Here is a 17752-nt window from a genome sequence, read left to right on the forward strand (position 1 = left end):
TTGGTATTTTGATTCTGGATTTGAACAGAAATTGAAAAGAAAAAAAATTATATTGTTATTTTTTTGTTGCACTCAGCCTTTGGTTGAGCTCCTTGGATATTATCGCAAATATCTTGCTCAGCTCGCAGTGCTGGTACGTCTCAACTATCGACGCGGTCGTCTGTTTCTCGGCCTCAGGATCGTTAACATTGGGCACCACCGTCTTGTCCACCTGCTCGAGCAGCATCACCAGGTTGGGATCAATGGGCGCACGACCCAAAAACGGAATCTCCATATGCTTAGCCAGCCCCTGACCCCACCGGTTGAAAACAAGTTAGTACACTCGGCACAGTGCGGGCACACAAACCCACTCATATTTTCAATCAGCCCAAGTACCGGCAACCCGACCTTTGTGCAAAAGCTAATCTCCTTTTTAACATCCGCCAACGCAACAGCCTGGGGCGTAGTAATAATCACTGCACCGTCCGGATTCCACTCCTGCAAATACTCCACAGCTGCCAAGTGCTCGTCGCTCGTACCCGGCGGCGTATCAATAAGCAGATAGTCTAGGTCTCCCCAGTAAACGTCCGCGAGAAACTGCTTAATCATGGCGTTTTTCTTTGGCCCGCGCCAGACCACGGAGGAGTCCTTGTTGGGCAGAAGGAATCCGATGGACATGCATCCGAGCCGCTTCTCAAAGTCTGCAAATACGGGGACCCAGCCTGCTGACGCTTGGTGGATCTGTTGGCCCTCTAGTCCGAGCATCCGCGGGATGCTCGGTCCACAGAGATCGATGTCTAGGACACCCACTTTGTGGCCCTGGTGGGCGAGTGAGAGCGCCAGTTGCACTGTGCATGATGACTTGCCGACGCCGCCTTTTCCTGACAGCACAGGACAACGTGCTTGATCGATGCTAGCCGATCGCCAACCTCTGGGTGACTCATTGTGAAATTAAGGAATAAAAAAGTTTGTGGGTGGATTTTGGTGTTGAATTGAGAAGTAAAATATAAATATAAATATAAAAATACAAACGCAATAAAAAATAGAAAGAAAAAAGCTCAGCAACATTAAACTGAAGAAAAGAATGAGACCAAATATCTAAAAAAAATTCAAATAATCCCACAGGCTGTGGATTTGTTACAGTGTAAATTTTTCACTTGGATCAAAAAAAAATGAGGTCAAATACTGATGACAAATCACCTGCCTGTATAAAAAACATTACATTTTAATTTCATTCATCGCGCAGATACTTTCCAAGGATATCCAGCTCTTCATACACGCTTACGAGCATTTCAGCCTCCTCGTCATCATCGTCCCGCTCGCAGCCATTTCCATTATTGTCTGAATCCAGCGAAGAAAGCGAGAGCGTGTCGACGTCTATGGCGTTAGGCTGAGGCAACGCAACCTCCAGATAGTCCATCAGCTTACTGTACGCATCAGTCAGCACGGCAAACGCCTCTGGATGCTTCGCAGTCACCATAAGCACCAGAAGATGCGCCGATGCCGAATGAGTAGATTCGCTGTTGGCAAAGCAAAGGCGCCTTTCAAACGCACTGACCGTCCTCTGCACCAGCCTGGACAAGACGCAGATCAGATCGTACCAGTACGCGGCCAATTCTGGTTTTGCCTGGGCCGCGTCGCCTCCAGAAAAAACGCCGTCTTTGCAACCCCTGCGGGCAGCAACAGTGCACGCTCCCGGCCGCGCTTGCTTTTGCTCTCGCCTGCTGCTGCCGGCACCATCTCGAGTCGGAACCATGAGACTAATGTATAACTGATAATCTCAATGGCCAGAATGTCGGAGCCCACAAGGTCAATGAATCCACGTACTCGTCGGTCTCAAACCCACCAGGTCCTTTGCTATGGCCTGTACGCAGCTGTCCCTGGATATAGCGCCGCAGCAGCTCGCTACCGCCAGCATATCGAGCAGCAACGCGACAATCTTGCTCTCCTCGTGCGGACACCGGTCGCGAGAAATCCCTTTGAAGCGCGCAAACAAGGTGGCCAGCAGCTTTTTCGGATGCGATATGCGGCCTGAGGACACGAATCCCTCGGATACGATCTTGAGGAACATGGATTCCCAAATGTCACCGACATTCGCCGCCATATCCGCACGCATCTGCTCGAGCAGAATACATGCCAGCATAACGCGGTGCTGATACATCTCCAGCTCCAGCAAATTCGTCTCCTCATCAGACCCCTCCTGCGGCAACCCGGTCAGCTCGTCCATGAGGTCCCAGAATTTTCCTGGCGATATCGCGTACTTGTCTTTAAACCAAGGCCGGAGAAACTGCGTCTCGACAGACCTCAGGTATGCCAATACGCTTTGCTGCGACTGTATAATGGCCTGTAGCCGTTTGTTGCTGATCTGCCAGAGTTCACTGTGGTCTTCAGCATTCCGCTTTAGGGTTTCGAGAAGAAAACTGCTGCGCTGTTTTAGGTCCTTCTCGAGAATGTGGGTTGGCTTAAATATGTTCAGAAGGTTGCTGACTACGCGTGCGTCTTGCACTAATGAGGCTGAGCCTACGGCTGTTAGGAAGCGGACGCCGTCCTCGTGGCGTTTTTCTTCTAGCAGAGATGTGACGATGTCGCGCAGTGAGGTGATCGGGATAGACGGTTGCGATGCTGCGATGCTGTGGCTGCGGTGCTGCTCTTGTCTCGGGCTGCTGCTGCTGATCTTTGGACGACGAGTGCGCGTTCGGAGCGTATTTAACAACAAAGTCGCGGATTTCAAGCAGGGCTGGGTTCTGCTGGTATATGCTCTGGCACTCGGCCTGGGTAAAAAGTGCGTTTACCGAAGACACGCGCACAAGCTATTTTTGCGTGTAAAACAAATAGGAATCATTTTATATTTAATGTGTAATACTTTTGCAAATGCTATTTCTTTAATCGTCAGTTGTAAGTTTTTTGTTTTGTTTTGTTTTGCAAACTGTGCCGCACATCACTTACATCTACAGAATCAACAAGCGCCATGTGTATATATTAAATATTAAATATCGAGTGTAGGTGGGCGAATGCTGTGGCGCAAGTCATTTTTTTATTGCTTTTTTTCCTGTGGACAATTAGCAAAAAATAACACGATCAGAATAAAAAGTTGAGAAGCACACCACAGCAGATATGGCAGCGCGCACGAATGCTTACTGGGGGGATTGATGGGTGTGGCTGCTGTTCGTGATAGTTTAAATACCGCTTTTTGCGTTGCGGACCGTTTGCAGAAAATCTTCCATATATGCAAAAACAGGCGGCGTGGCAATATCATCACTCCTATTTTTTTACTTGATTCCAAATTGTTGGAATTGTTGGACTGTCTTTTACTAAATATTTTTATTACCCTTTTGCATCCACATTTTCACAAAAACACACTTTAATTCCAATTTCAGTTTCAGTTTCAGTTTCAATTTCAACTGACACTATGCGCACGACTCAGCGCGCATTGTGTGTTTTAGCTGCGTTGTCGATGCTGCATTTCCCGGTCTATGCAAGCGGTCCTGCACATCAACCTCGTCACCCATCCGCACTCGGCTGCTGTCAAGTTTTGCAGCCCCACCGCTGCTTCTGGAAGTCGCCGAGGGGATTGCCACGCACAACAGCAGCGCCTACTTCCCCTTTCTGCTCAAGCTGGCTAGCAACAATGACGTGTTTGCCAAATCAGACGCCGACACCTACGCCCAGGCCCTGCAGTGGATTGAACATGACTCGCTTCTCGAGCCATTCGCCCAGTCGCTCATGAAACTCGAGCTATCTGTCCACGCGCACGCGCCGGCGGTGGTCGCGCAGTACCAGATGTACAACTCGAACGTGGTTCCCGATATTAGGAGGCGCGCGGGGCGAATAATTTTGACGACTCTTGCACAGCGTGGGCCCAGTACAAGGACAAGCAGGCTTGCTCTGTCGAAGCCCTGAATGAGCTGCTGGATATTGAAAAGTTCTATGGCGACACGTACATTGAGGAGTCCAAGGTTGTGACCGAGAGGCTGGGTCTGGACCACGTGTATCGCCCAGACGCCCCCTTGCTACCAAAAATCGTGGTTCTCTACGCTGACCCGCGCGCCGAGAGCTTTGTCGGGATGCATGAGCATCTCGTCATGTTGGCCGACAACTCTGAGGTCACGTATATTCTGCGCTACCGCCCCTGGGACTTTAGCAGTGCCAGTGACAGCGATCGCCCCTTGCTCGGGCTTTCCGGCTACGGTGTCGAGCTCGCGCTCAAGAGCACCGAGTACAAGGTCATTGATGACCGCGATCTGGACTATGGTAGCAGTCGCGGTGCCGCAAAGTCGGGAGGCTCCAAGCTCGCTGTGCAGGGGCCTAACGCTAGCGGCAATAGCGGCGAGTTTGCCATATTCGAGAGCGAGACCGAGCCCATAGTCAAGGGCCTGTCGGAGAAGCTTATTTCTGATCTGGGCATCCAGGCCACGCAAATGGTCTTGTCGGCCGATGAGGTCAACAGGCTGGCCGTGCTGAAGCAGCTGGCGCAGGACCTGCCCCGCTACGCGCACTTGCTTTCCGAGGTGCCCATCAACAGCACCCTAGCCGCGAGCATTAAGGATGATGCGCTGGATAAGTACGGGAACCGGCTGCTCATCAATGGGTTTGAGGTGGAGGACGAGAACTTGGACCCGTTCGGACTGCTGGAGCACTTGCGCAAAGAAAACTCAGTTATCAGCAGCCTCGAGCACCTTGGAGTTTCTCAGACCCAAGCCATTGAGCTTATTATTGGCACCGATACGGCTGATGACGCCGAGGGCGCCAACACCTTGGTCTTTGACATGCGTGACAAGTCGCAAGACCAAAAAACTGTGCTGTGGCTCAACGATCTCGAAAAAGACCGCCGTTATTCGTCGTGGCCGTCCGATATTCAGAACCTGAAGCGCATGGGCAGTCCCGGGATGATCCAGCGTATTCGCAAAAACATTGTGCAAGTTGTATTTGCGCTCGACATGTCGCAGCCCGACACTTGGGTGCTCGCGTTTGAAGAACTCATGGCCAATGTGGAGCACGGCCTGCCCATGCAATTCGGCATTGTGCCGCTGATCGACTACAGCACTCCGGATCAGCAGTCGGTGGCAAATTCGATGGCAAAGTATGTCCTGTACCTACGCCGCTCGTTCAAGCGCAAGGAGTGGCACTCCATCATCAAGGGCGCGCTGGTCTCGCATTACCAGGTTAGAAAGGCAACCCTGGCGCAATGCCGGCGCTGTTTATCGACAGCGCGCGCAGCATCTACGAGGCGTACATCAAGTCACACAAACCAAGGATGACGAGACACCTCTTGGTTGGGAGCAGATTGTCGGCAGCGGCGGAGATACCGTTTCCTGGCTGTCTAGGCGGTGGGCGGACACAGTCGACTACTGTGCGCGTCTGGACCTGAGCCCCGCATCGACGCCGTCGGGCATGGTGTTTGTCAACGGCGAGCAGTTCTCTATGGGCAAGGGCTACCAGCAGAATGTCTTTAATGCGTTCCAGATGAAGACGTGGGATTTGGCTCAGAAGCTGCGCTTGAAGGAGTTTACGCCCGAGGACGGTGTGCAGGAATTTGTGTATGGCAGGGGCGCTGCGAGCTCGCGCAACACGCTCATTTACGTGTCGGACGATAATCCACTGCGCATTTTGCCGCTGGGCCAGCCTTTGGCCATGCAGTGGATGGACCGTGACGTGCGGTATCTGGACTTTGGCAGCGACAGCGATGCATCAGAAGGAAGGGAGCAAATTGTCTCGACGTGGGTCATCGGCGATCTTGCATCCGAGCGAGTACGCCAAGTGGCAGTTAATGCCCTGGCCGCAGCAAAGAAGGACACTCGCATGCGAGTCGCGTTGATCCATGTTCCGCGGCTGTCAGATGCCTTGAAGAGTAACAACCAGGACGAGGACGACGAGCAGGCAGAGGAAGCCCAGGGTTACGATGTGGATGCGCCGCAGATTGTCTACCAGCTTGTCGTTTCTGGTGTTGAAGCCGAGGTTGTTGCCGGTTACTTGAGGGGCGCAAATCTGCTGTCGCGGCACTTGGGGACAAGCAAGCGCGTCTTCTCGAGCCTCTGGACGAGTTTATAAACGATGCTGAGCTGGAGTTTACGGCCAATCGGGCTGTTTTGTCGTCCATGAATGCAATCCCTGCCGACGCCGATTCATGCTATGTGGCTGTCAACGGCAGGATCATCCCGACAATTACCCCGACAACGCTGTTCAATGAGGATACTTTTGTCCTTCTGGCTGCGCTCGAAGAGAAAGAGCGCATCGGCGCAGTTCGCAGCGCCATGGCCAAAGTTCTGCCCGATGTCAAGCCTAGTGAGGTTCCGTCGCTGCTGCTCAAGATCTCAGCGGTCATAGAGCACAGCAAAACTCTCCTCCAAAGTGACAGTGTGATGCAGCGCCGTAAGCAGCAGGCTCGTCAACTCTTTGATGTTCTGCCGTCGACCCATGCGACAGCACCGCTGACTACCAACGAGCCCGGCTCGGCGCGCATGCGCATACAGGTGGTGTTGGATCCGCTGAGCGAGACTGCGCAAAAGTGGGCGCCGCTGCTCGAGACGCTGGTCAGCATGCCGTCCGTGTCGCTTGAGCTTTGGATGGTCCCGAAGACCAAGATGACCGAGCTCCCCGTCAAGCGGTTTTACCGCTACCTATGGCCGAGCAAGCCAGAGTTTGGCGCCACAGGAAGCACTGCTTGCCCCGAAGTTGTTTTCAATGGCATTCCGGCCGATCCGTTGTTGACACTTGGAATGGATGTCCCTTCGGCTTGGCTGGTCACTGCGGTCGAGTCCATCCACGACCTGGACAACATCAGGCTTTCGTCGCTCAGAGATGTAAGTGCCGGAATATCAGCAACGTACAAGCTGGTCAACATTCTGGTCGAGGGTCACTTGGTAGATACGAACAGCAGGTCCCCTGCGCGTGGTATTGAAGTGCGGCTCGGCACGTCGTCGGAAGTGGATATGACAGACACCATTGTAATGGCCAATCTTGGCTACTTGCAGCTCAAGGCCAATCCGGGTGTTTGGAAGTTCAGCATCCGCCCTGGTCGCTCGGCAGACATATACAAGATTGATCACATCGGTGACGGACGCTGGAATTATCGCGCTGCCAAGCAGGCTGGCCCCGACCACGAGTACCGCCAACCTGTCATTGTCTCGAGCTTCAGAGGCACAACGATCTTCCCGCTGGTCAGCAAGCGCCCTGGAAAGGAGACCGAGGATGTCTTGGAAAGCTCGGATACCGCAGACTCGAAGGCTGCGTCGGGATCGGTGGCAAAGGATTCAGCCGGTGGGCTCTGGGGCAAGCTCCGCAGCTCCTTTGGTGGCGGCTCGGATGTGGCTGCGGCAAAGGGCATCCGTCCGCACTTTGACGTCTTTGCTGTTGCGTCGGGCCACCTGTACGAGCGGCTCATGTCGATTATGATCATGAGCGTGCTGAACAACACCAGCAGCCACGTCAAGTTCTGGCTGATCGAGAATTTCCTGTCGCCCTCGTTCAAGGCCTTTGTGCCCCACATGGCAGAGGAGTTTGGATTTGACTTTGAGTTTGTCACCTACAAGTGGCCGCACTGGCTGAACCACGAGACTGAGAAGCAGCGGACCATCTGGGGCTACAAGATTTTGTTCCTGGACGTGCTGTTCCCGCTGAACCTCGACCGTGTTATTTTCGTAGACGCCGACCAGATCGTGCGCGCAGACCTGCAGGAGCTCGCCGACATGGACCTTCAGGGCGCGCCCTATGGCTACGTGCCATTCTGCGACGACCGCAAGGAGATCGACGGTATAGGTTCTGGAAAAACGGATGGTGGAAGGACCATCTGCGCGGAAAGCCCTACCACATCTCGGCGCTCTACGTCGTAGATCTTAAGCGGTTCAGACAGCTCGCAGCGGGTGATCGGCTGCGCGGCCAGTATCAGATGCTCTCGCGCGACTCGAATTCGCTGGCCAATCTCGACCAGGACCTGCCCAACAACATGCAGCATCTCGTGCCTATCTTCAGCCTGCCCCAGGAGTGGCTGTGGTGCGAAACATGGTGCAGCGATGCGGCACTCGGCAAGGCGAAGACGATTGACCTGTGCAATAACCCGATGACCAAGGAGCCCAAGCTCGTGCGCGCGCGCCGTCTGCTGCCCGAGTGGGAACTGTTTGATAAGCAGGTCGCCGACTTTACCAAGGTGCTCGCGCAGCGTGGCAAGCACGAGGGCGCGCAGATCGCAGATGCTGAGGCCATCAACATTGACCTGCCCGAACCAGCCCCCGAGGTTGCTGATCCTGCGGCTGCGAGAGCAACGAAGAGAAGCACGACGAGCTGTAAGCCAACTTTTTATGCTGCTTGTTTTTTTGTTCTTGTTTTTTAACTAGCTTGACCAGTTTTAGTTTTGCGACATTATTATATTTAGACAAATTAAAAGTACTTGGGGGGGGGGAATTCCATTCAACAGAGTGAAAGGGCTCGAACATGCATTAGCTCGCCGTCACCCACGGGCGACGGTCCATCGGACACTGCTGCTGGCTGTTTTCGGCACGAGCCACTTGAGCAAGCAATGCATGTGGAAGACGTGCGAGCACTCCCCCCATATGAGCGGGCAGTCATCGCCGGGGATCTTGCAGCTTGGGCAACAGGCATCGAATGCCGAGCGGCAAATTCCGCAGACGTCATCATCTGGCACATCCCACCTCCAGCCGGCGACTGCCTTCCAGTCGGTGATTGTGACCTTCATGTCTGCGCACTGTTCGTCGTTGCGCGCGCGATATGGGCTTGCTAAGAGCGCTCGTAGTATGATGTATAGGGATGGCGTGTGAAAACAAAAGGGAGTTTATTTGGGCGTCCGGTCTGCATTAAAGGCGGCAAATGTCACAGGCATTTGACAGACACCCAGCACCCGGGCGCAGTTATGGACAGAAATACTTACGTGCAAATGGCGCATCGATTGCATAAAATAAAAATAAAAATAAAACACCAGCGGTTGGCCAGATACTTTGTAGGTGTATTGTCTATTAGCATCAATTAATTACTCTAAATATACAATGGTCGAAGCAAAAGTCGAGTACCCAAGCATGTCCCCTGCAGCCTAGAACAGATTGCGGCACAGCGGGCATGTGCTCTGGTTGCTTGTGTTGAACCACTTGAACAGGCACATCCGATGGAACTTGTTCTTGCACGTCTTGCACTGCTTGTTGGGCAGCGTGTTGTCCATAGTCCCGACAGCCGAATAGCAAATGGCACAGTCCTCGACTCCGGCAAAGTGGGCGCCAATGTTCCCCAGCAGCTGCGCACACACAGTATCCACACGCCGGTTGCGTGCCATCTGCGCCTGGGCCGACACCAGCCACCCGCGCCAGCGCTTCTCCGACACAGCGACCCTCTTGACCGAGTCAAACACAGGCAGCGCCAAAGGGTACGCCGGCGGCAAGCGGACAACAATCTCGAGCGTGCTATCATCCACAGTGTAAGACAGCGTCGCTTGGGTCGCGCCGGCACGCACGGCCGAGTCGTCGTACTCCTCCAGAATCTGCGCTATTGCTGTGGGCTTGGCCGCGTGAAGACGCGGGTCACATTCATCCTCGTGGTCGCACACGTGCTCCTGCCCTGCGTCCTCGCCGCCTTGCTGGCGGATGCGGCTGATCTCATTCTCGACAATGATCGGGCTAATGTGCCTGGTGACGAACTGCTCGACGGCAACGCTGGTTGCGCGAGAGCCCTGCGAGAGCCCGGCCCACCACAGGCGGAAGGTCGACGGGAAGGCCCACGCCACGCTGTACAGCACGTGGTTTGCCAGTACGCGGAACAAATGCTCGCCAGTAGGGTTGAGCGAGAGCTCGGCTGCCCATGTCTCCCAATCCACGTTCGCCGACGCGTCCCAGAGCTTGGCATTGAATGCGCCAGAGACACTGCTGCCCAGGCCCAGCAGGCCGCACACCCAGGGCATTGCGCCGTCGAGGACCTGCTGCCGACTCAGGAGATCCGAAAGCTCCTCATACTTTTGGGCATCGGCCGCCATGCCGTCGGCGCACCGGGCGACCAGCAGCAGGCTGGAAAGCAGGCGCAGGCCGGCACTGCGGATGTACTCGTCAGACTCAATCGCCTCGCCAAACTCCTCCAGAGGCACGCTCAGGTCGGCAAGCGCCTTTGCTGCGACAACGACCAAGCGGACGAGGTCGTTCAAATGGGCGCCGATGTACTCGTTGGTGTCTGATGCTGACAGTGTGAGGCGCAGCATCTCGACGACCAGCCTGGGAGTGGCGCTGGCAAGCACTGGGTAGAGTCTGCCAAACTCAGGCACCTCGCTGTACTCACACCTAATCAGCTGCGTCACAGCGTAAACGCCCTCGGGCACCGGCCGCTCCGACAGCACGCATGTGTCGACGAGCTGCTCTCCGATCTGCCGCATGACTGGGCCAACAATGCTGAGCGAGTCCTCGACCAGTGCAGACGCCACTCGGGCAAGCGCGCCAATTGCCCGCGATGCGGCTACCAGAAGCGTGTCCTGCAGCGCGGTGCCGCCGTCGCTGGAACCAACGTCCATGGTAACCCAGCGCAAGCACAGGCGGGCCAGGCCCACGGCGCTCGCGCCATCCAGAGCTGGCACGCAGCAAGCAAACCTCTGGATGGTGGCCAGCGCGGCCAAGATTACTGGAAGCGCGGCATGCGCACCCGCAGCCGCCACGTACCTGTCCTCGGCAATCTTCTCGGGGAGCGCGGTGAGAATGCCAACAATCTTGGGAGTCGATGTGCCTGCGTCGAGGGAGGCCTTCTGCGATGGAAGCAGCTCGCAAAGTAGCTCCATCAGGGCAACCTGCTGCTGGAGATCGGCAGAGTTGCGCAGCTGACTCACAGTGTCCAGGAGCGCATTTTGCATGGCCGGAGACTGCACGCACTGCTGGCGCAGGGAGACTGCACGCACGATCACGACCGCCAGCACAGCCCATGGAGTGGCCTCGGGCACGGCAGACATCCTGCGCGACAGCGGGTTGGCCACAGCAGCCTCGATGTCGGCGGGCTCGAGCGGAGACGACCACTGGCACCACTCAACCAGCGTGCCCAGAACCAGAGTCCAAGGAGACCCAGCGTCCTCCTGGCCCTTGGATACGCAAAACGCCGCGACGCGCTCCCATGCGGACTCAGGCTCGAGGTCGCCGCTGCGGCTGACCGCATATGTGACTAGCGTGCTCAACCAGCGCCCAGGATCGCGGGGCGCCTTGGTACCAGAGACGGACGAGCTGTCTGCAAGCTCGCCTACCTGGGGCAAAGACGAGCCTTGCACGGCAACCAGGCTGAGCAGATCTGAGACGAGCTCTTGGATTGATTTGGCGGATGCGTCCACCCGCGTGCACAGCATGCTGTTGTCAGCATTCACGCCAATGATGCTGAGGCATGCAAGCTTGCGCCTGCTTGTGCCGCTAGTGGCGACCTCGTCGTCGGTCGTCCGACAAATTTGACGACAAAAGCAGGGCCTCTCTGAACAGCACGAACGCCAGGGCCATGTGGCGCACAAATGCTGCCAAAGTCTCGCTGTTGGCAAAGGACAGTGTCGGCACCCACCAGAAAGCTGAACAAAATCAATGGCGAACATCGCGCGGCGGGCAAAGCGCGAGAGCCCAAAGACATCATAGACCTGCAGCTTTCCGCGTGGCTCTACGGATATTGGCGCAGTGGCGGCATTGGCCGACCAGTGGGCCAACGTGTGGAAAGACTTTGAGTTGCTGATACCACCAAAGTCGTCAACCGACTGCCGCAACCCTGAAGCGCCTGCTGCGCTTGCCAACCCCAAATAGCGGTCGGTTTTCCCATTGCAGCCCAGGCTTGCCTCCGAGTCTGCGTCCAACGCCCGTGCCCATTGGCGCTCATCCAAGATCCAGTCGAACACCAACGACTGAAGGGCACGCGAGTCCGACTGTGGGCAAATGCGCGTGTAGACGGAGTTCGCGAGCCGCGCCAGGTGAGACGGGTTCTTTGCCACGCGCAAATCGCCGAGATCGTTACTAATAGAATCGCTCAGGGCGTGCGACAGCTCGGAGCCCAAGCGGAGCTTTTCGAGCTGGGACTCAGTTGCCGACCATGCGCGCTTGGCTTGCGGATGCAGCTTCGAGACCACAGTCGCGATGACGTCTGTCTTGATGTCGCTCGACCCCTGCGTGGATATGGCAAAGTCGAACAGCAGCCCCAGCGCCGAGTGCGCTTGGCTGCCCGACCTGCCGAGCCAGAATCGAACAAAGCGCGGTCCAGCTGTCGAATCGCGGGCCAGAGTGTCCAGCTGCTCAAAACCTCGTGCGTGGCGCTGGTCCAGCCACTCAGGCACGAGTTGGCAGCAACATTGCCGCGCGTCCACTGGATTTCGTAGAGCACGACAAAGACGCCTTCCATCCAGCTAAACACGCTGTCGACCACGCGCTGATCGATGAGCTCGGCCTCACTGGTAAAGTGCACCAGCAGTGCTTGGCCAAGCAGGCGTACTAGATCCAAAGAGGGCGCGCCCACTGCTGAGGACAGCACTTCTTTGGTGCCCGTGGGGAGCTGTGGCAGAACTGACAACAAAACGCGCCCCAGCGAAGGAAGCTGGGCACTTTGCTTCCACTGCTCCCCCTTCGCAACCTCGGATCCCGGCAGCGCTGCCAACAGGGCTGTGACCAGGCGGAATGCCGACTCGGTCGCCTCTGCTGATGTTCCTACCCGCGACAGCGTCGATGCAATAAACGAATCGATGCTCTGGGCGGCATCAGCAGCGGATCCTGTGGTTTCATCAGATACTGGGCCTTGGACAACACCAAGTCAACTGCCTCGTCGCTCGAACCAGTGCCCTCGAGGCGCATGGAAAACTTTGTCGAAAATCCCTCCTGGAACACAGTGTCGGGAGCCAGTTGCGACAGCGTCTGGATCAGGCTCTGTGCGGTTGCTGTGTCAGGCGACTGCACAGCATGCTGGCAGAAGGATACAGCAGCTTGCGCGCGCAGCCGCCACTCGTGATGGGATGCCTTGTCGAGGGAAGCGAGCTGTGCCACCAGGTAAACAACCGGGTAGATCGCGTCGCCGGTCAACCGCCGCTGCGCAAACCAACTGGTCTGCGCCCAGATGTTAGCCAAAAGCGAGGGGTCATACTTGACAGACAGACTCTCGATCTTGCAGTACAGCTTAGCACCGGCTGCGCCAGGTCGTCGGCAGACTCTATGTTCTGCAGATAAAAATGCCACAGGCGGTCGGTTTCGCGCGAAACATCCTTACTGACAAGCTCCCGGACACTGCTGCTGGCATCACCATTTCCATTGGATGCCGCGTTCTTCAGCGACCGCGTCCATAGGAATGAGAAGCACTCGCAGATCGCGCTCACCAGCGCTACGCTCTCCTGATGCGCCGCGCGCGAACCAACAGTGCCATCCAATTGGCTGCCGGTGCTGTTTTCAAGTCGCCTGAATCATCCGCGGTAACTGCACCTTGCCAAAGCGCGTTGTTGAAGTCGGTCTGGAAGGATGGTTCATCGAGTATCCCGCCGGCAAGTTAGCAAGCAATGCCAGGATCGATGGGTACGAAATGGTCGGCGCAGCCTGCAGCGCAAGCGCAGGAATTCAAACAGCCTATCTGTGGCTGTCTTCTTCTTGCCTGCCTTCTTTGATTCAGCGCTTCCATCCTCACCCCAAACCTGGGGATAGTTCTTTGTCGTCAACAACACGGCATCCCACATGTCGCCGTGCGCGTTGGGATCGCTGTCGCTGAAGCAATTGGCTAGTAGCGCCTGAGCCAGCATGCATGTGTGTCGCGGACACTTCAGGGCACCGCATCATGATAATCCGAACCAGCCGATAGCAGCCGCGGCGGATAAAGAACGACTGGTCGGACAGAAATTTTAGAGCGACCTTGTTGCCGAAAACAGTATCCAGTTGTGCCTGGTGCTCAAGTAGCTTCTGCGGAGCAGCCTCCTCAGCTACCAGACCCAGTGTACCAAAAGACACGCCAATGACATGCTCGTACTTGCTGCGCATGTCCTCAGCGTCCACAAAGCGTGGGTCGCTCAGCGTCTCGGGTGTCTGGTTAACAATGTTGTCTGTGGCGAATTCAATCAGCTCGTCCAGGCAGTATGCGTACACTTCGGCGCGCTTGGACTCTGGAAACACCTTTTCGAATGCTATCCGCGAGCTCCGGCCGACTTCGCGATGCGGGTCAAAGTACGATGCCACCCAGGGGCCGATCAGCTGCTTGAGGTGCGCTGCCAGCCGCTTTCCAGTCTTGGTTACCAGAGCAGCGTGAACTGTAGCCACTGCCGCGCGCACGCGGCGATCGGGGTCAAAAATGTGTCGCTTGAACAGTGGTGGCCATGCCAGAAGCATGCCCTCGAGACCGTTCTCCCAAGTGTGCTCGCTGACGTAGCTTTTAAGTTCAAATAGGGCCCGCATTTTGGTCTTCGAGTCGTGCTTGCCGAGCCGTTTTAGCTGAGATGCCAGAACTCCGTCAATTTGGTCGATCGCTGCCATGGCGGGGGTTGCCGAGCCGGAGCGAGACTCGGGTGTTGACGCCTTGGAGGATGGCTTTTGTGCCATTGGTGACGCGGTGCCGCTCATCGGCGATGCTGAAGCTGTGGTGCGCGAAAACTGGCTGAATGCAAGCGCTGGATTTGCCTTGAATGCGTTGATAGCCGACATATCCCCACCAAGCAGGTCAGCTGCGCGGCTATTTAAAAAATATCATGAAAATAGGCAAAGGCAAATGGTAATTAGTATGTAAGCGAATGGTGTGTGTGGTAGGACGAAATGCAGCTATGTCCAATTTCTTTGACTTATTTTTTCTTCTCAAACACGACTCTATGATAATAGCTAACTATACCTGCTGCTGGTTGGCTTGAGGTTTCCCTTAACGCGCGGTTGCTTTCCTTGCCCGACATTTGCTATAGTTTTATAAAAATTTGAGGTTGAAATTGGGAGATATAAATAAAAATAAGTGCACTTTAATAGTTAGTTTTGAATTTAGTTCGAGCAAAGAAGCAAGAAAGAAAAGAGGTCTTTGCACTTTTTCCTTTGTCTTTGCCTTTACGGGAACCGCAGCTCGAATAAAAATTGATTTGATTTTTGGCTGATTTTGAATTTTCATTTGCTTTTTTTACTTTACCCATAAAGCTGGCGCGCCTAGCTGGCCCGCTCTGTGCCGCTGGGGCCATGCACATCTGGCACTTTGAGCATGACACGATTTGCCTTGATTCCCAGACCTGCTCTTGTCTTATTATCGATTCCCACTGTGTTCTCGCACCACTATAAAATCTACAAGTATTAAAAGGACCACTACAATGACACCCATATAGCTCGGACGATACATCTTAAAGCCGCAGCAATAGTCCGCCCAATGTCCACACTGCGCCCCAAAAAGATCAAGCTGGCACCACAACCACAAAAGCATCAGAACAAGCAGAACAAGCAGAACAAGCAGAACACGCAGAACAAGCAGCAGCCCCAGCTGCTACCTCAGAATTACGCCCATCAATGGTCTGAAAAACAAGAACGCATTCTCTATAACCATATATACGATGAATACTTGGACAAGCAGCTGCCAATAGCAGCTCCGTGTCTATTGACTGGAAAAAAGTGGCAAAGCGTGTGCGCGTGGAAAGCGAGATATGCAAATCAAAGTTTTACAATATGCAATCGGATCTCAAGGACCAGACACAGCCGCGGGTTTCCCTGTGGACGCGTGCTGAGATTGAGCGAGTTGTTCGAGGCGCTAGAGACGAAGAGAAGAAGGCCATGCGCGCGGGCAAGGTGGAGGCTGACTGGACCCGGGTTGCTGAAATACATACTACAGGCCGCATCCTGCCGAATGCAAGCGTATTTATGACATGTATTACCATTTGTGTCGGACCAAGCTGGGGATATTTGGCGGTGGCAGCAGCGGCAGCGAAGATGATAACAAAAAGTCAGCAAAATATTGGGAATAATGGGCGTCGCTGGTCTGGTGTGCGTGTTTGTTATTTTTGAGCCCTTTGCCGCCGCGCTTTTGCAGAGCTGAACAAAGGCATATTGGTTTCGTTTGGGTTCAATATCATTTGAGTTGTTTATCGCTTGCAAATCAAAATCAATGATTAAAATCCAGTGTTGCAACATTGAACAAGTGTGAGACATTTGGTACCCGGCAGCGATTACCTTGCATTTGCCAACCAAATGGCAACAGTCTAGTGAGGCACTGCTGATGCTGGAAATCAGGCGCACATGTGCAAATGGTTAAGCACCTAACCCTTCATTGAATGGCAGATGCAAAATTGCAAATCAATATTGTTGTTGGGTGAGCTTTTAATCTATACTTTTCGAGGTGACCGGGACTATGTTGAAATTACATTTGCAAATCTTCGTTTTAATTAAAAGTGAAGTAGTTCACGCTTTGAAACAGAAAATACAAGAAGCGCGGCTAACAACGCAAGAACTGCTCAACAGACATTGTAAATTTGGATTTCAACATAAATACATTTGTGGTCACCGGCATTGGGTTGCTCTTGGGCAATTAAATATATTTAAATGCAAAAAAACAGTTTTGCTTAATTTGGTAAAATAAGTGCTCTGTATACACACTCCAGATTTCTTTACAAAACAATAAATATGTGCGCGTGATCTGTGTATTACATGCACGCACACTCACATACTCATAAACACCTTGCAAAGGATGCAAGTGTATAAATTAAATATGGTGTCTTTGCGTGGTCAACGGTCATGTGAATATTTTCTGCGACTAAATAAATTACATGACATGCGCTTCAATGTTTACTAACTTAAAATAACCAAATACCAAGGGAAAAAATAAATTGCAAAAGACAGTGCACGTATGTGGATTACTACAGGGGGTTTGAACCAAAATGTAAACATATACACGCAATATATTCAATAGGATAATGTTTCTAAGCAACAAATCAGCTTTTAATGACAAAAATTTAAATGTTAAGAGCTAAAAAAATTAGGATATACCAAATTTCACCGTTTTCATATGAGGATAGACCTCACCATAATTGTTTACAAACACATCCATACAGTTAACAATATCAATTGGAAGATATACCGCTTTCAATGAGCAAATCTGCACAAGCAAAATATTCAGCTCTCTTCCCACATACTTTTTCCCAAATGCCCTATATCTAGATATCTGTAGCGTTTTGAGTCTAGTACAAAGAGATGGCATTGGTTTTTCCAATGATTCATATATGGAAAATAAATCTGGAGTTCTCTGAGGTTGGCGCTTTAATCCGATTTTCAGTTCCGTAAGATTTGGCAAACAACAAAGAAACTCAGCTATCTCGCTGATATGAAGGCTTCTATCTAAATAAAGCTTGCACAAGTTTGTGCAATTATTTTATATGGCGTTTTGGCAAGCGTATTACGCATATAATACACCAATTCTTTGTTTAAAGTCATGTTAGTTTCATATATATAATTGCTATCGCGAAAGTTCCTATTAACAAATCTTTTAATTGTCCACTTGGGGCCATACGATTTGCTAAAGTACATCCGAGTATTTTTAATATTACTTTTATTTATCCATTTGACGTCTTGGAGAGACTGCAGATTTTTTGAATTTGGCAGCGTATTTAAAAGGTTGTCTCAAGCAAATTTCCCAGGGTGACGACCATGTCTTCTAAAACCAGATTTTCCAGCCTTGGAAATTGTAAACAATGACTTTTGTTTTTAAAAAATGAATGGCTATCATTTGTATTACTCTCATCGCTATTATCAATAATAAATTGAAGCCCCAGGCTAACCAAATTGGAAACACTGGAAGATGAGTTTTGTTTTGGCTGTCGGTACGTATCCAAGTAAAATTGGAAGGAATATTAGACAGGCAC

At 53.1% G+C, this 17752-nt stretch overlaps 6 protein-coding genes across 6 annotated transcripts; 1 reads left to right on the forward strand and 5 right to left on the reverse strand.

Annotated features, from left to right (window-relative positions):
• Positions 1 to 4: 4 nt before the first annotated feature.
• On the reverse strand, positions 5 to 1057 carry BX661DRAFT_179743 (P-loop containing nucleoside triphosphate hydrolase protein). Its single transcript, XM_051535302.1, has 3 exons — positions 876 to 1057; positions 343 to 840; positions 5 to 289 (listed from the first exon to the last, which is right to left on the reverse strand). The coding sequence occupies exons 1-3, from the start codon at positions 921 to 923 to the stop codon at positions 56 to 58; spliced, it is 780 nt and encodes a 259-aa protein (XP_051393156.1). The 5' UTR covers positions 924 to 1057; the 3' UTR covers positions 5 to 55.
• BX661DRAFT_179744 (uncharacterized protein) lies at positions 1051 to 3043 on the reverse strand. Its single transcript, XM_051535303.1, is given in 5 exon segments — positions 1051 to 1606; positions 1648 to 1805; positions 1822 to 2609; positions 2662 to 2789; positions 2926 to 3043. The coding sequence occupies 5 exon segments, from the start codon at positions 2947 to 2949 to the stop codon at positions 1211 to 1213; spliced, it is 1494 nt and encodes a 497-aa protein (XP_051393157.1). The 5' UTR covers positions 2950 to 3043; the 3' UTR covers positions 1051 to 1210.
• Positions 3044 to 8345: 5302 nt separating this feature from the next.
• On the reverse strand, positions 8346 to 8907 carry BX661DRAFT_179746 (anaphase-promoting complex subunit Apc11). The gene is made up of 2 exons (XM_051535304.1): positions 8481 to 8907; positions 8346 to 8460 (listed from the first exon to the last, which is right to left on the reverse strand). Exons 1-2 carry the CDS (start codon positions 8666 to 8668, stop codon positions 8412 to 8414), a joined length of 237 nt encoding a protein of 78 aa, XP_051393158.1. The 5' UTR covers positions 8669 to 8907; the 3' UTR covers positions 8346 to 8411.
• Positions 8908 to 9019: 112 nt separating this feature from the next.
• Positions 9020 to 9415, reverse strand: BX661DRAFT_124601 (uncharacterized protein; the record flags this gene model as incomplete). Its single annotated transcript, XM_051532435.1, has 1 exon — positions 9020 to 9415. A coding segment is annotated over one exon (396 nt), but the record flags the coding sequence as incomplete, so codon positions are not given.
• Positions 9416 to 13297: 3882 nt separating this feature from the next.
• On the reverse strand, positions 13298 to 15324 carry BX661DRAFT_87341 (uncharacterized protein). The gene is made up of 3 exons (XM_051539545.1): positions 15043 to 15324; positions 14761 to 14821; positions 13298 to 14607 (listed from the first exon to the last, which is right to left on the reverse strand). The coding sequence occupies exons 1-3, from the start codon at positions 15095 to 15097 to the stop codon at positions 13572 to 13574; spliced, it is 1152 nt and encodes a 383-aa protein (XP_051393160.1). The 5' UTR covers positions 15098 to 15324; the 3' UTR covers positions 13298 to 13571.
• Positions 15274 to 16100, forward strand: BX661DRAFT_197266 (uncharacterized protein; the record flags this gene model as incomplete). Its single annotated transcript, XM_051538116.1, has 4 exons — positions 15274 to 15413; positions 15485 to 15707; positions 15752 to 15840; positions 16061 to 16100. 4 exons carry the CDS (start codon positions 15274 to 15276, stop codon positions 16098 to 16100), a joined length of 492 nt encoding a protein of 163 aa, XP_051393161.1.
• Positions 16101 to 17752: the final 1652 nt, after the last annotated feature.

The sequence above is a fragment of the Kickxella alabastrina genome (genome assembly GCF_025024165.1).
Source record: "Kickxella alabastrina strain RSA 675 chromosome Unknown BX661scaffold_6, whole genome shotgun sequence".
In the NCBI taxonomy this organism is placed as follows: domain Eukaryota; kingdom Fungi; phylum Kickxellomycota; class Kickxellomycetes; order Kickxellales; family Kickxellaceae; genus Kickxella; species Kickxella alabastrina.

Bases quoted from the DNA above. Each gene is read 5' to 3' on its own strand.
- BX661DRAFT_87341 (XM_051539545.1), bottom strand. From the start codon at position 15,097: ATGTGCATGGCCCCAGCGGCACAGAGCGGGCCAGCTAGGCGCGCCAGC. The intron at 14,822-15,042 runs GTAAAGTAAAAA...ATAAAACTATAG, and splicing joins TAGGCGCGCCAGCTTTATGG to CAAATGTCGGGCAAGGAAAG. The intron at 14,608-14,760 runs GTATAGTTAGCT...TTTTTTAAATAG, and splicing joins CTCAAGCCAACCAGCAGCAG to CCGCGCAGCTGACCTGCTTG.
- BX661DRAFT_179744 (XM_051535303.1), bottom strand. From the start codon at position 2,949: ATGGCGCTTGTTGATTCTGTAGAT. The intron at 2,610-2,661 runs GTCCAAAGATCA...CCGCAGCCACAG, and splicing joins GCTCCGAACGCGCACTCGTC to CATCGCAGCATCGCAACCGT. The intron at 1,607-1,647 runs GTTGCAAAGACG...GACGCGGCCCAG, and splicing joins CACTGTTGCTGCCCGCAGGG to GCAAAACCAGAATTGGCCGC.
- BX661DRAFT_179746 (XM_051535304.1), bottom strand. From the start codon at position 8,668: ATGAAGGTCACAATCACCGACTGGAAGGCAGTCGCCGGCTGGAGGTGG.
- BX661DRAFT_179743 (XM_051535302.1), bottom strand. From the start codon at position 923: ATGAGTCACCCAGAGGTTGGCGATCGGCTAGCATCGATCAAGCACGTT. The intron at 841-875 runs GTCCTGTGCTGT...GGCGTCGGCAAG, and splicing joins TAGCATCGATCAAGCACGTT to TCATCATGCACAGTGCAACT. The intron at 290-342 runs GTGTGCCCGCAC...CGGTGGGGTCAG, and splicing joins TTGAAAATATGAGTGGGTTT to GGGCTGGCTAAGCATATGGA.